Source organism: Dama dama, chromosome 24 (genome assembly GCF_033118175.1).
Source record: "Dama dama isolate Ldn47 chromosome 24, ASM3311817v1, whole genome shotgun sequence".
Taxonomy (NCBI): Eukaryota; Metazoa; Chordata; class Mammalia; order Artiodactyla; family Cervidae; genus Dama; species Dama dama.
Window position 1 is genome coordinate 61,440,803 of NC_083704.1, and position 13,547 is coordinate 61,454,349.

Sequence of the window (13,547 nt, forward strand, 5' to 3'; positions counted from 1 at the left end):
GAATTGATGCTTTTGAACTATGGTGTTTAAGAAGGCTCTGGAGAGTCCCTTGGACTGCAAGGAGATCCAGCCAGTCCATCCTAAAGGAGATCAACCCTTAATACTCATTGGAAGGACTGATGCTGAAGCTGAAGCTCCAATACTTCGCCCACCTGATGCAAAGAGCCGACTCACTGGAAAAGACCTTGATGCTGGGAAAGATTGGGAGCAGCAGAAGAAGGGGACGACAGGGATGAGATGGTTGGATGGCATCACCGACGCGATGGCCATGAGTGTGAGCAAACTCCGGGACATAGTGAAGGACAGGGAAGCCTGGGGTGTTGCAGTCCATGGGGTCGCAAAGAGTTGGATGTGACTGAGCGACCGAACACCAACCAGTTTCTCAGGGCTCTGGAGTCAAACAGGCCTGGCTCTGCTGCTCGCTGGTTGTGTGACTGGGTAAGTCACCTTCTCTGGGACTCAGTTTGGGACCCACCCAACCACCTGAGAAATAGTTGCTGAGCACAAACCGTGTGTGACTGAGTGAGCTAACGTAAGTAAACTGCCAAGCGCATGCCGGAGGCGCTCCGCCAGTGCCCCACGGCTGGGTGGGGAAAGGGGGGCTAGCAGGCTCAAGCTGACAGCTCACCAGTTTAGGTAAATAAAGTCTTAAACTCGCCGATAAGTCCCTCTAGACCCTGCGTTTGGCCCAGTCATTCATGTCAGCACCGAGGCCGCCGCCAAATGAACCTCCTACGTGCTGGTAAGACAGAGGGCTGAGTGACTCCCCGCTTTCTCTGGGCAGTGTGGGGAGTCGGGCTGGGTCCATGGCGCTCCTGATGCCCCCGACACCCTTCCCCGCGGTCACCGCCCCCGAGAAGGGTTGAGGGGGTCGCTGTCAGAGGGAGGGCTCAGGGCGGACCCGTGAGCCTCTCCTTGCCCTTCTGCACTGTGTCTGCCTAATCCCCCTCCCCAAGTCCTTTCGCTCTTTCCTAAGAGCCTGCCAGTCCTCAGCGCCCCCACCCCAGGCTGAGAGCCCTCTCCTGGAGTGTCAGCTAACCACTCTCCAATTAACACTTCCCATGCACATCCTTCCCCAAGCCCCCACCCTCCGCCCCCGCGACTTAACCCACCATCTGTCCCCAGGCTTAGCCTGACCCCCTCCAGCGCTTGCTGCCTTAACGAGCCAACAGGTCAGCCCGCCCTCCCCTTCCCGCGGTCACCCGGCTCACAGTCCGCAGCGCTGCAGGCCACCGGCACTCTTGCGGGGGTCACCCAACAGCCTCCCACGCACCTTGAGCAGATCGAACCCACACCCGCAGCCTGCCTTGCGAGACTCCCCCAGAACCGCAGGTGCAAAATGCACAGACGTGACTGTCTGTGAAGGACAGCAGGGAGGAAGCGGTCGGAGGAGACGGTGCAGACACGGGTGAGGATCGGGTCAAGGAGGGCCTCCCCGGGGAAGGGCCTCTCCTGGGGTCTCAGACGGTGACAGCTTCCAGTCACCTCTCCCAGTCGGCACGCTGGCTTCTGCACAGGCCTACAGCGTCTGAGCCCAAAGGGGAGATCGAGGGTGGGAATGCTCTGTGTCTGCCAGGAGAGGGATGTTTTGCAGATGAGAAAACCGAGACCTGAAGGTGTCTGGGACCACATCACTTCAAAATCGCCAGTGACTCACTCTATGCGAGGAAAAGCAGAAGCCACCGAGCCTGGCATTTTTAGGGACATCTCAGTCCGGTTCTAACCTTGGCTCTGGACCAGCCACTTGACCCCTCATTCCATCTCCAGCCCGCCTCTCCAAACGCACCCATGCATTGACAGTGCCCGTTCGTCACATGTTACATGTACCTTCAGGCCCGGGAGTGCTCCTGGGTTGACCACCTGTCCTCCTCCACCACCCGGGCCTGGGGACTTCCTCACACTCCGTGTCCGTGGCAGCTCTTCCGCCTACCTTCCAGGATACACCCAAGGGGAATCAGCCTGTCCATCCCCCACGCTCCTGAGGACATCCGCACAAGTCACACTCCCCACAGAGCAGCACCGAGGCTCACGCGCAGTTCTCCTCCCTACTTCCACCCTCCCCTCAACAGAGAAAGAGACACCTGCTCAAGGGAAGGTTCTGGGCCTTTTCCATCTTGCGGACCCAAGGCCTATCCCAGTGCCTATGGTGTTGGAAACATCCGTCATGTTCTGTCCAGAAGGAATGGGTAAGTCAGATGGATAGATGGTGGGTGGGCGTATGAATGGATGGATGGATGGATGGATGGGGAGTTTGATGAATGACTGAATGGATGGATGGGTGTGTGGATGGCTGGCTGCCTGGCTGGATGAATGGATGGATGGATGGACAGATGGATGGATGGGTAGCTGGATGGGGAATTTGATGAATGACGGGATACATGGGTGGATGGCTGAATGGATGGATGGATGCAGAGATGGAGAGTTTGATGAATGACTAGATGGATAGATGGGTGGGTGGATAGATGGATGGATGGGTGTATGGATGGATGGATGGATGGATAGATGGGGAGTTTGATGAATGACTGGATGGATGGATGGGTGTATGGATGGATGGATGGCTGGATGAATGGATGGATGCATAGATGGAGAGTTTGATGAATGACTAGATGGATAGATGGGTGGGTGGATAGATGGCTGGCTGGATGAATGGATGGATGGATGGATGGATGGATGGGTAGGTGGATGGGGAATTTGATGAATGATGGGATACATGGGTGGATGGATGAATAGATGGATGGATGCATAGATGGAGAGTTTGATGAAGGACTAGATGGACAGATGGGTGGGTGGACAACTGAATGGATGGATGGATGGATGAATGGACGGACGGATGGGTGGGTGGATGGGGAGTTTGATGAATGACTGGGTGGATAGATGGGTGGGTGGATGGCTGAATGGATGGATGGATGGATGGCTGGCTGGCTGGATAGATGGGTGGATGGGTGTACGGGGAGTGTGATGAATGATTGGGTGGATGAATACATCATTAGCTGCATGCACAGATGAAAGGAAAAATGAGTGGATGAAATCCTGGCTAGATGAGTGGATGAGAAATTGAAAATACAGACAGGTGGATGGGTGGATGAATATATTTAGGACTTGGTTCATGGAAGGACAGAACAAGTCTTTAAACCAGAAGTCAGCAAAATTTCCTGTAAAGGCCAGATGATAAAATATTTCAGACTTTGTGAGCCACATATGGTCTCAGTCACGTAATTCTTCTTTGCCTTTTTTCCCCGCAAGTGTTTAAAATATGTGAAATCCATTTTTAGTTCATAGGCTATATGAAAACAAGATCCTGACCATCAGAATTCAATTCCAGATGACCAGAAATTTTACTAATCCCAGAGACAGCTCCATCAACAACATGAGAAACACGAAGTTGAATCCGAAACACAGAAGGTCAGAGGCCATCCCCATCTGCCTCTCATCAAGAGCACAGTGGAGTTGAGGAGTGTTCTGGAATGAATGGGCCCTTGGTCCCTCTCCATGACGGGGCAGCCTTGGGATTTCAAAAGCAGTGGATCTCCATGGAGAAATTCTTAAGAGTACCCACCAACCTCAGCAATCAGGCAAAGCCCCTGGGGGAGGGCAGTGGTAGAGAACATCCCAGAGTCTGTGGTCTCCTTTGGACCAGTGTCCCTGGCTAGGACTCAAGAGTCTCACTGGGGTGTTTCTGCCATGTCTCTCCCCATAAACACTGATGTCACAGTGCAAATCCAGACCACAATTTCCCACACTAGCTTGTGAATTGTGATTTTTTTTTTTATGGGCTCTTTTTTTCCCTCCTCAGGATATTGTCATGGATTACCAGCGGTTTCAGCATCTTTCCAACTGGCAGGAAATAGTGCAAGCCCAGATGGAAGATTCCCAGTTAGAACCCTCTTAACGAAGTCATAAAACAGAAAGGCCCAGCCCCTCAGATACACGGCCAGCTCAGAAGCAAGCGAGAGAACATCAGCCGCGGGAGAGTCGTGCTTCCCGTAGCCATTGCTAAACGCATCTTTGAGGTTCATCCCTGGGGCTGGTTCGCTTCACGCCCAAGGGCATGGGGGTTTAACCTTGCACAACAAGTCCTGAGCCAGAAGGGCGAAAACCAGGGTCTGGGAGCACAGATCAGCAGTGCTCTGTCCCCCTCCTGGGGACCCTGGTGGCAGCAATGGGACACCAGGGTGATGTCACCGACAGGGACCTCAGCGGGATTCAACCAGACACCTGGCTGGGCACCAGTACCTGCTGCCTCCAGGGAGGCCCCCGCGCCGAGGAACTCCCGACACGCGACGGGAGCGCACCAGGAATCAGGAGACCCGGGGCTTCATCCCGGCCCGGTCACCGCGTGACCCTGGCCGAGTCACCCCCTCTGGGCCTCCATGTCACCACCCAGGCAATGTTCAGGACGGACGCTCCCAGCTCTGATGCTCTCGGAAAGACGGAAGGGATCATACGAAGCAGAGGACCAGAAGGCGACCTCCGAGGAGCCCGCAGACGGTGAGAGCGCGGCCGAGCCGGGAGCTGCCACCAGAGCCTTTATGTGACGCGTGTCCTCACGGCTCTGCTGTGCCCTCTCCCCTGCCCCTCCTCATGACGCAGTCCCAACGCCACCTCCTCCAGGAAGCCTGCCGAGACTCCCTGAGGCTGTCAGTTACGCCCCCATGCTCCGGATAACTACCCGTCCCACTCACCTGTCTCCTTCACTGGCCAGACTGCCCTTGGGGAAGGGCCCTGTCTGATCCCACTTTCCACCCCCAGCTCCCGTCACACAGCGTGTGTCCAAAAAGCGTTCACTGAACGGAAGGGAACGGATGGCTCAGGGGGACTGCAGGCAGTGTGGCAGGCTGTGGAGGGTGGTCGAGCCGCAAATCCAGGCAGTCCCCAGTCTGGCCTCCTTTCCTCTGAAAGTCCAGAGGACTGCCCCCGCCCCTCCCACGGGCTCAGGCGCTGCTGGCCCAATGCCAGGGTAACTGAGACAACCTCTCACTACCCCAGCCGCTTGGGTCATTGTGCAAACACATCACTCCCTCCCCAGAGGCCTAAACACATAGTGCATGCACATACATGTACATGCACATGCACATGCGTGCCCCCACCCCACACATCTGAACTCAACACACACAGCTACAACCCAGAAGACACCTGTCTTCCTTCTGTCTTCCTCAATCTGAGGGTCAAGGAGACTGCAAACACCCTTCCGGAAACCTTAGCACATTCCCCATACACCCCCCACCCCCTACCCAGGCAGAGTGCAGCTCCATGGGAAGCCCATGCCATCCGCCCCCCGAAGCACAGGAATCAGGGGACCGGCTTCCCCGAGAAGCCCCGGTGAACGGGGTCTCTGCTAGTGGAAGGCACCTGTCTCCTCTATTGCTTTTCTGCCCCTTGTATCATAGCCGTGTCAGAGGGCAATTCGCTCTGGACAATTGAAATGACTAACTCACCAGATACAAGTGCTGGAGCATCTCCACGTATCTGCAGGGGGAGAGAGGGTGGAGTGGGCATTAATTCTCGTTCTGCACAAGCCGGGCAGGGGCTGACACTCTGTTATCAAGCTCAAGGCCACGGGCTGCGGCTCAGGGACTCACGCTTTCTCTGAAGACAGCAGCTCCTGCGCAATGACGTGGGCTCTGGACTGTCCCTCCACCTGCGGGAGGAAAACAGAGTCATCAGGAGGGACCGTACCCACAGGGGCGGCAGGACGGGAAGCCCAGCTCCACAGGCGCCAGTCAGGCTAACAGAAGGACCGTCACGCTGTCGGAGGAGGACTCCACACGCTTCTCAGCCATCCTACCCCCCAGGACTCACTACCAGGGCGGTGTTCAGCCTCACCGCACCTTGGCTGCCCCGCCTGTAATGGGGACGGGACATCAGCAGCATCTAATGCCCAGCCCGGTGCCTGCTGCCCCCTGCGGGCTTAGTAAGCCGCCCAAGGGGACTCTGCCCACAGCCGGGCAGGTTCTGAACAACCTGTGGTCCTCCGTGCCGAGCGAGCCCTCTCTTCCTGATTCTGTACTTGCTGTCCCCAGGGGCCTCTCCCTCTCTGCCTGCCCACCTCCCCGTTATCCTTGGAGACTTAGCCATGGTGTCTACTGCCTCCTCCAAGAAGCCCTCTGGATTCCCCTCCCCAACTGGTTGGATTAGGTGTCCTTTCTGGGCAGTATCTCTCAGGACACCGATTGCCTCTCCCCGGAGGCAGGGCCTGGGAGGTGCGTCTCTGCAGCCGGTGCCTGGCACGGGGCTGCCCTCCTCCGTTACCAAAAGAAAGAATGACTGTTTATGCCACTTGGGAAGCACTGACTCTCCTGGCTGACCGCGAAGGAGAGCCATTTAACCCGTCTGAACCACAGCCTCCGCATCTCTGAGACAGGAGAATAACTGAGATTCTGGCTACAAACGGGAAGGATGGGCAAGGGCAGGGGCAGAGGCAGAGGCCCCGGCCTTCTGCCATAGGCACCCCCTGCGGCCCCAGACTTGCCAGTATCAGACACTGCGGAGGATCCGCAGCAGAGATCCTGCGGGGCAGTGACGGGACGGACACGGCGCCTGTGTGGGTGAGGCTGGGAGGCTGAGTCGCGGTGGAGCAGAGGGCGCCAGGGGCCCCACGTCTCCTGGCCTCTCATCCCCTCCCCGTGTGGCCCCGCAAAGTCACTTTCTCAGGTCAGACCTCAGCTTCCCGTGTGTGTGAGCAGAGTGACCTCTGAAGGCCCTTCTCTGCTCAACCTCCGAGCTATTCCACTTGAGAAGTGACGATCTACTCCCACAACCAGAAAACGCACCTCCTGTCAAGGGAGCAGCTGCTCGGACGCCAGAACCAGGCAGACTGGGCTCAGACCCCGCTTCTGCCTCGTACTTGTTAAACAAGTCATTTTACCTTGCTGTACCTCGACTTTCCTATCTGTAAAATGGGCACAGTCCTATAATGGCATCTCACACACATGCATATTGCGAAGTTTAAACAAGTGTGTGTGTACATATATACACACACACACACATGGAGCTTCCCTGCTGGCTCAGAGAGTAAAGAATCTGCCGGCAATGCGGGAGACCTGAGTTCGATCTCTGGGTCGGGAGGATCCCCTGGAGGAGGAAATGGCAACCCGCTCCAGTTTTCTTGCCTGGGAAATCCCCATGGACACAGGAGCCTGGCGGGGTGCAGTCCACGGGGTCGCGAAGAATTGGACACCACTGAGAGACTAACACACACAGACGTGCACAGAGGAAGCACTCTCTTTGTGGCTGTGTCCGCATCTGCATCGCACACCCGGTATGGGCTGGCATACGGGAAACGCTACAGAATATCAGCTGTCCCTATGCTTGCGGTTTCTGCGCCCTGAGGAGATACCAGGAACGGAACCCAGCACCCAGGGATGGAGCCGGAATGAATCATCTTCAGGGCCAAGCAGGGAACGGCCCCCACCGCGGGGTCAAGGCCGAGCCCCTCCTCCGACAGCAGCAGAGGCAGAGGAACACGGACCCTGGAACTGAGCATACCCAGGTTCCAACTCCGGCCCTGGCATCGTGTACTTGTGAGACGGCCGGCGCACCGCGACCTCGGAGCCTCCACTTCTTCACCTGAAACACGCGGAGAGTGACCGGCCGGTTTCACATGCTGGCTCTGGGACGATGCCCTCCTAACTCAGGGCCTTCGCGTTTGCTGTTCCCTCTGCCTGCAACACTCTTCCCCAGGTTTTCTCACTCTTTTAATTAAAAAAAATTTATTCTTATTTACTTGGCTGCACTGGGTCTTAGTTGCGGCACGAGGAATCTTCGATCTTCACTATGGGATATGGTGTTTTAGTTGTGCTATGTGAATCTGCCTGCCAATGCAGGAGATGCAAGAGACGCAGGTTCGATCCTTGGGTAGGGAAGATGCCCTGGAGAAGGGAATGGCACCCCAGCGCAGTATTCGTGCCTGGGAAATCTCATGTACAGAGGAGCCTGGCAGGCTACACTCCACGGAGACGCAAAGAGTCAGACACAACTGAGCGAATGAGCTCCGCACATGTGAACTCTCCATTGTGGCATATGGGATCCAGTTTCCTGACCGGGGACGGAACCTGGGCTCCCTGCATTGGGAGCGTGGAGCCTTAGCCACTGGACCACTAAGCAATTCCTGAATCTTCTCATTCTCACTCTCGGACTTCTTCGGGTCTCTGCTCAAAAGCCACACACACCCTCAGCATGGCCATCCGTGACCAGTCTCACCCCGGGTTCTCACTTTGGGTCTCTCTTTGGTTCTCACTCAAGGTTCTCAGCAGCCTTGACCCCGCTGACTCTCTGGGCCCCACAGTTCTTGCTGCCCGTCAACAGCGTCCCCGGCCTCTGCCTGCCGGATGACAGCCGCAGCCCTGCCCTGAGCTGAGACAACCGGATGTGCCTCCGGACACTGCCAAATGGCCCCTGGGGCACGAGCTCGCCCCCGGTGGGCACCTCTACTCTAACCTGCTTCTTGCATCTTTTCTTTATGGCAGTCACACTATCTAACGCTGCCCCGGCACACAGGAGAAGTTCTAGACACGTTTGAATGAACGAATGGAATTGAGATACATAGTATGTGCTCAATAAATAAGCTTGCTTCCCTGACTGGTCTGTCGCTAACTGCTTCCTACCTAAGAGTACAGTGTTTTGGAGATTCCGGTCTCTCCAAGGCCACCCAGATTCAGCAGGACGTGGGCCCGTGGTCAGTCCCTCCTCTGGCCTCTCACTGCCCCCTCTGCTGCAGAGCAGGGGGAAACCTGTGAGGCCTCACCCAGCCTCCTGCCCCCAACAGGCACCACGTCGAAGTCGGTCTTCTGCATCCGCAGGGCTGGCGTGAGCTCTGTGGCCGCTGAGGGCAGCCCACCTCCCAAGCAGGGGTCCTGCAGACTCCCGCAAACGAAAAGGCTTTGGAAACAAAACTCTCAGGCTGGAAATGTATCCTGCCGGTACGGGTCTGGACGGTTAAGGAAACCTTGTGGTCAAGCTTCCGTAATGAGACTCACTTTGTAGAGGATGGACAGGGGTCAGGAGACGAGGACGAGAGTCAAGACGACCGCCGATCTTCCAGGGGCCTGTGTGTCCATTCTCACTTGTGCCCAGGTTGATGCTGAGACCTGTGCTCTGGGGTGGGAAGGCTTGGGTTCAAGTCCTGGGCTCCGCCCCTTCCTACACTTACACCCTTGGACAAGTTATTCCTCTTCTCCCAGCTCCATCTGGAAAACACGGCTGATAATAATACCTACGAATGATCTGACTCTGCAACCCCATGGACTGTAGCCCGCCAGGCTCCTCTGTCCATGCGATTCTCCAGGCAAGAATCCTGGAGTGGGTCGCCATTCCCTTCTCCAGGGGATCTTCGCGACCCAGGGATCGAACCCAGGTCTCCTGCATTGCAGAGAGATTTTTTTTTTTTTAAAACCATCTGAGCCACCAGGAAAGAATAACAATAACATACCAGCCAGCATCTACTGAACACTTAAGTTTAGCTCTGGATTTTCACATATATTATCTCACCGAACCTTCCCAACAACCTAGGAGGTAATTGCTATTATGACCCATTTTACAGATGAGGAAACTGAGGCACAACTAAGTCCTACCCTTTGCCCAGAGTCACAGCTTGTCAGGGGCAGACGCTGGACTCAGCCACAGGGAGTCAGCTCCAACCCTGACGCACTTCGCGGCGTGCCTGGCCCTCGGCAAGCGCTCAGTAAGTGGGGTTTCGGTTCACTGAAGGAGGCGGAGCCTTCCAATCGGGAAACACCCGTCCTGGACCTGCACTGTGAGGGTGGCGGCAGGCGTCCAGCACTGCAGGGGCGCCCGGGGTTGGTGCTCACCCCCCGCCTCAGAGCAGCGCGCACGCTGGCACCCAGCAAGGAGAACAGGGCTGGAAGTCGGGACGCTTCCCGCCCCACCGCCCGGCAGGACTGAGCGCAAGCCCCGCTCAGACGCCTGCTTTCTCGTCGGGGAGCTGGGGGGTCAGCGTCCCCCCGCTGCACAGCCCGGATGAGGAGGTGATGGATGGAGGGGTCACGTCCCGCCCAAGCTGCTGGAGCTGTCGCCACCGACATTGTCACAGGCTGGAGGCTGTCGGGAGGTGCTTCTGGGCCCGGGCCACTCCGCACGTCCCTCCCCAGCCCTCCCGCCGGACGGGCCGACTCCGGGTGGGATGCGGGGCCGTCCTGCTTTCTGATTGTGCCCGTGATGGATGCGTCTTCACCAGCAAGACAAGAAGGGGGCCTGGTAAAGCCATGTGCCCGGGACTCTCCTCCGAAGCTGCTCCTGGGCGTGGCCCCACTGGGCCCGTTTCATACAGATGTTTGTTTAACCAGGAAATGAACCCCGAGGCTGACGGCAGTGTCCAGGGACAGACTTCTGGGAACAGGGCTCCTCCCAGGAGCGTGGGGGCCGGGGCCTGCGCTATCGCACTTCTCAGGCTGGCGCTGTGGGTGTTACGCCAGGCGGCCACCCCTCTGCCCCGGGAGCTCCAAGACGCTTATCTCCGCCGCTCCCCCGGGGCCGCCCAGCCGCGCTTCCGCCCCAGGCCCCAGCAGACCTGCCGGCCCAGTGCCGGCTGTCCTGGGACCAGGGCAGGGCCGGAGGGAGGGGAAGAGGCCTCCCTCAGGGACCCTCCTGGCTAAACAGACGCAGGAAGAGTTGGCAGTCCCGGTCCTCTGCCCGGGGCTCAGCTGTCTCCAGCTCGAGGATAGTAGTTCTCTGTCTCCTAGAAAAGCGGTCTCCTAAGTCTGGTCTGAGCAACTGTGGGGTTCCACCTCCCTTTTCCAACTACGTATCTGCGTGAGCCTGGATTTGCACCGAAGCTGAACAAAAGAACACTTTCAATAGACGGAATTCTCAACAGAGGAGAATCCAGGTGTCTCCTACGAAGCCAGACGTGAACAACATGTTTGCAAAAATGTAAAACCTAGGGACTTCCCTGGTGGTCCAGTGGTTAAGAATCCAGCTGCCAGTGCTGGGGACAAGGGTGCTAGCCTTGGTTGGGGAACTAGGATCTCACAAGCCACGGGGCCACTGAGCCCGTGCACCGCAATGAAGGACCAGCATAGCCAAAAATTAAAACCTGGTTACTCTTCTCACTGGTGGCTCAGACAGTAAAGCGTCTGCCTGTAATATGGGAGACCTGAGTTCCATTCCTGGGTCGGGAAGATCCCCTGGAGAAGGAAATGCCCATCCCCTCCGGTACCTTGCCTGGAAAATCCCATGGATGGAGGAGCCTTGGTGGGCTACCGTCCACGGGGTGGCAGAGTCGGAGACGACTGGGCAACTTCACCACTGCTCTTCTCCCTAAACATTTTGGAAAATAACTGTTTTTCATAATAAGTGCTGTTTATGTTAACATAAAATGGCCTGTGCATGATAAGTCGTTTCAGTCAAGTCTGACTCTCTGCGTGGACTGTAGCCCACCAGGCCCCTCTGTCCATGGGATTCTCCAGGCAAGAATACTGCAGTGGGTTGCCATTCCCTTCTCCAGGGGATCTTCCCGACCCAGGGATCAAATCTGTGTCTCCTGCATTGGCAGGTGGGTTCTTTTACCATGAGCGCCACCGGGGAAGCCCTAAAACGGTCTATGGTTGCTCTCTTAGAATGAGTGGAAAGTTACATGTTTTAAGTTTTTCTCAGTGTTACCTTCTCACGTGGTAACCATGGATAGATACAACTTACAGAAACAAAACCTCTTAGGGGCCTCAAATCATTTTTAAGAGGACATATATGGGTCTGAGACCGAAAGATTTTAAGAAGCACTGTTTTAGAAGCTGTCACACTGATCACAGAGGATTGTGGGCGGAAACGCTCTGCATCCTCAGTGAAGAGCTAAGTCGCAGAGAGGCCTCGCGGCCCCTGCAATATAATAGTGATCATTGTCATCGTTGCTGTGCGAAGCAGGGTAATGAGCCCCAGGCTGCGTGCCTGGCCCTCAGCACGGCCCCGTGTATGCCGGGGACCACCGATCTCTCCCCAGCGTCCTGTCCTGCGCAGACGGAGAAGCCACTCCCAAACTCCTGTTCTGTCCTGTTTGCAGGCCTATTGGGTTGAGACCTGCTTGGCCTTTAAACAGCTGCCTCTTTCCTTCACCCTGGTCTCTGCTGGCTTCCGGCAGAGCCCCGTGTCCTGACGTCCGGGGCCTGGCTCAGTGCCCCCTCCCCCATGCACACCTGCCCCCTGCCTGCAGTCACCTGGGCACGCCAGCCCCCACGCCGTAACCCTCAGTCTCTTGCCTCCTGGAGACACCTTTCCTTCTCAGATGACTGTCACCAACATCTGTGTCTGCTCCACCCACCCGCGCCTCGTCCCCACTCAGAACTGCCCTGCTCTAAGTGGGTGAGCTGTCTCTGGTCACCATCGCAGACCTGAGCTCCCGAGCGTCCCGTGGCTTCAGCCGATCTGCCCTCTTAGCTCATGAGAGCTACAGCCAGGGGCCTACTCCCGTCCACCCAAGGTTGGGGGGCTGCCGCTCTCTGTCACCTGCAGCCCCGAGCAGCCCCATAGCCCCCGAGAGAACCTGCCCTCCCACCTGATGCTGACGCCTGTGCTCTGGGGTCAGGAGACCTGGTTTGAGGCGTGGGCTCCACCCCTTCACCTACACACCTGGACAAGTTCCTTCTCTTCTCTGAGCCCCATCGGTAAAACAGGGAGAACAACACCCACTGAGTAATACAACAGCTGGTGCTTCTCGGACAGTATGACAGCTACTATGGTTGTTCACTTGTTCAGACTCTTTGTGACCCCATGGACTGCTTCCCCTGTCCGTCACCATCTCCCAGAGTTTGCTCAAACTCATGCCCATCGAGTCAGTGATGCTGCCCAACCATCTCATCCTCTGTCACCCCCTTCTCCCGCCTTCAATCTTTCCCAGCACCAGGGTCTTTTCACCAGGGTCAGTTCTTCCGATCAGGTGGCCAAAGTACTGGAGTTTCAACTTCAGCATCAGTCCTTCCAATGAACATTCAGGACTCATTTCCTTTAGGATGTACTGATGGGTCTCCTTGCAGTCCAAGGGACTCTCAAGAGTCCTCTCCTGCACCACAGCTCAAAAGCATCAATTCTTCGGCCCTCAGCCTGCTTTACTGTCCAACTCTCACATCCGTCCGGAAAAACCATTAGTTCAGTTCAGTTCAGTTGCTCAGTCGTGTCCGACTCTTTTGTGCCCCATGGACTGCAGCAAGTCAGGCTTCCCTGTCCATCACCAACTCCTGGAGTTTACTCAAACTCATGCCCATCGAGTCAGTGATGCCATCCAGCCATCTCATCCTCTGTCATCCCCTTCTCCTCCTGCCCCCAATCCCTCCCAGCATCAGGGTCTTTTCCAATGAGTCAACTCTTCGCATGAGGTGGCCAAAGTATTGGAATTTCAGCTTCAGCATCAGTCCTTCCAATGAATATTCAGGACTGATTTCCTTTAGGATGGACTGGTTGGATCTCCTTGCAGTCCAAGGGACTCTCAAGAGTCTTCTCCAACACCACAGTCCATAAGCATCAATTCTTCAGCGCTCAGCTTTCCTCACAGTCCAACTCTCACATCCATACATGACCACCGGAAAAACCATAGCCTTGACTAG

General features: G+C 56.5%; 1 protein-coding gene across 3 annotated transcripts in view; it reads right to left on the reverse strand.

Moving 5' to 3' along the window:
* FGD5 (FYVE, RhoGEF and PH domain containing 5) overlaps positions 1-13,547 on the reverse strand; it is a 123,885-nt gene that overhangs the window by 40,246 nt on the left and 70,092 nt on the right. For all 3 annotated transcript variants that reach the window (XM_061128930.1, XM_061128929.1, XM_061128931.1), the window contains exons 4-5: positions 5,580-5,638; positions 5,436-5,466 (exon numbers count right to left, since the gene is read on the reverse strand). In XM_061128930.1, the coding sequence (XP_060984913.1) occupies positions 5,436-5,466; positions 5,580-5,638 (90 nt within the window). The remainder of the gene's footprint in view (positions 1-5,435; positions 5,467-5,579; positions 5,639-13,547) is intronic.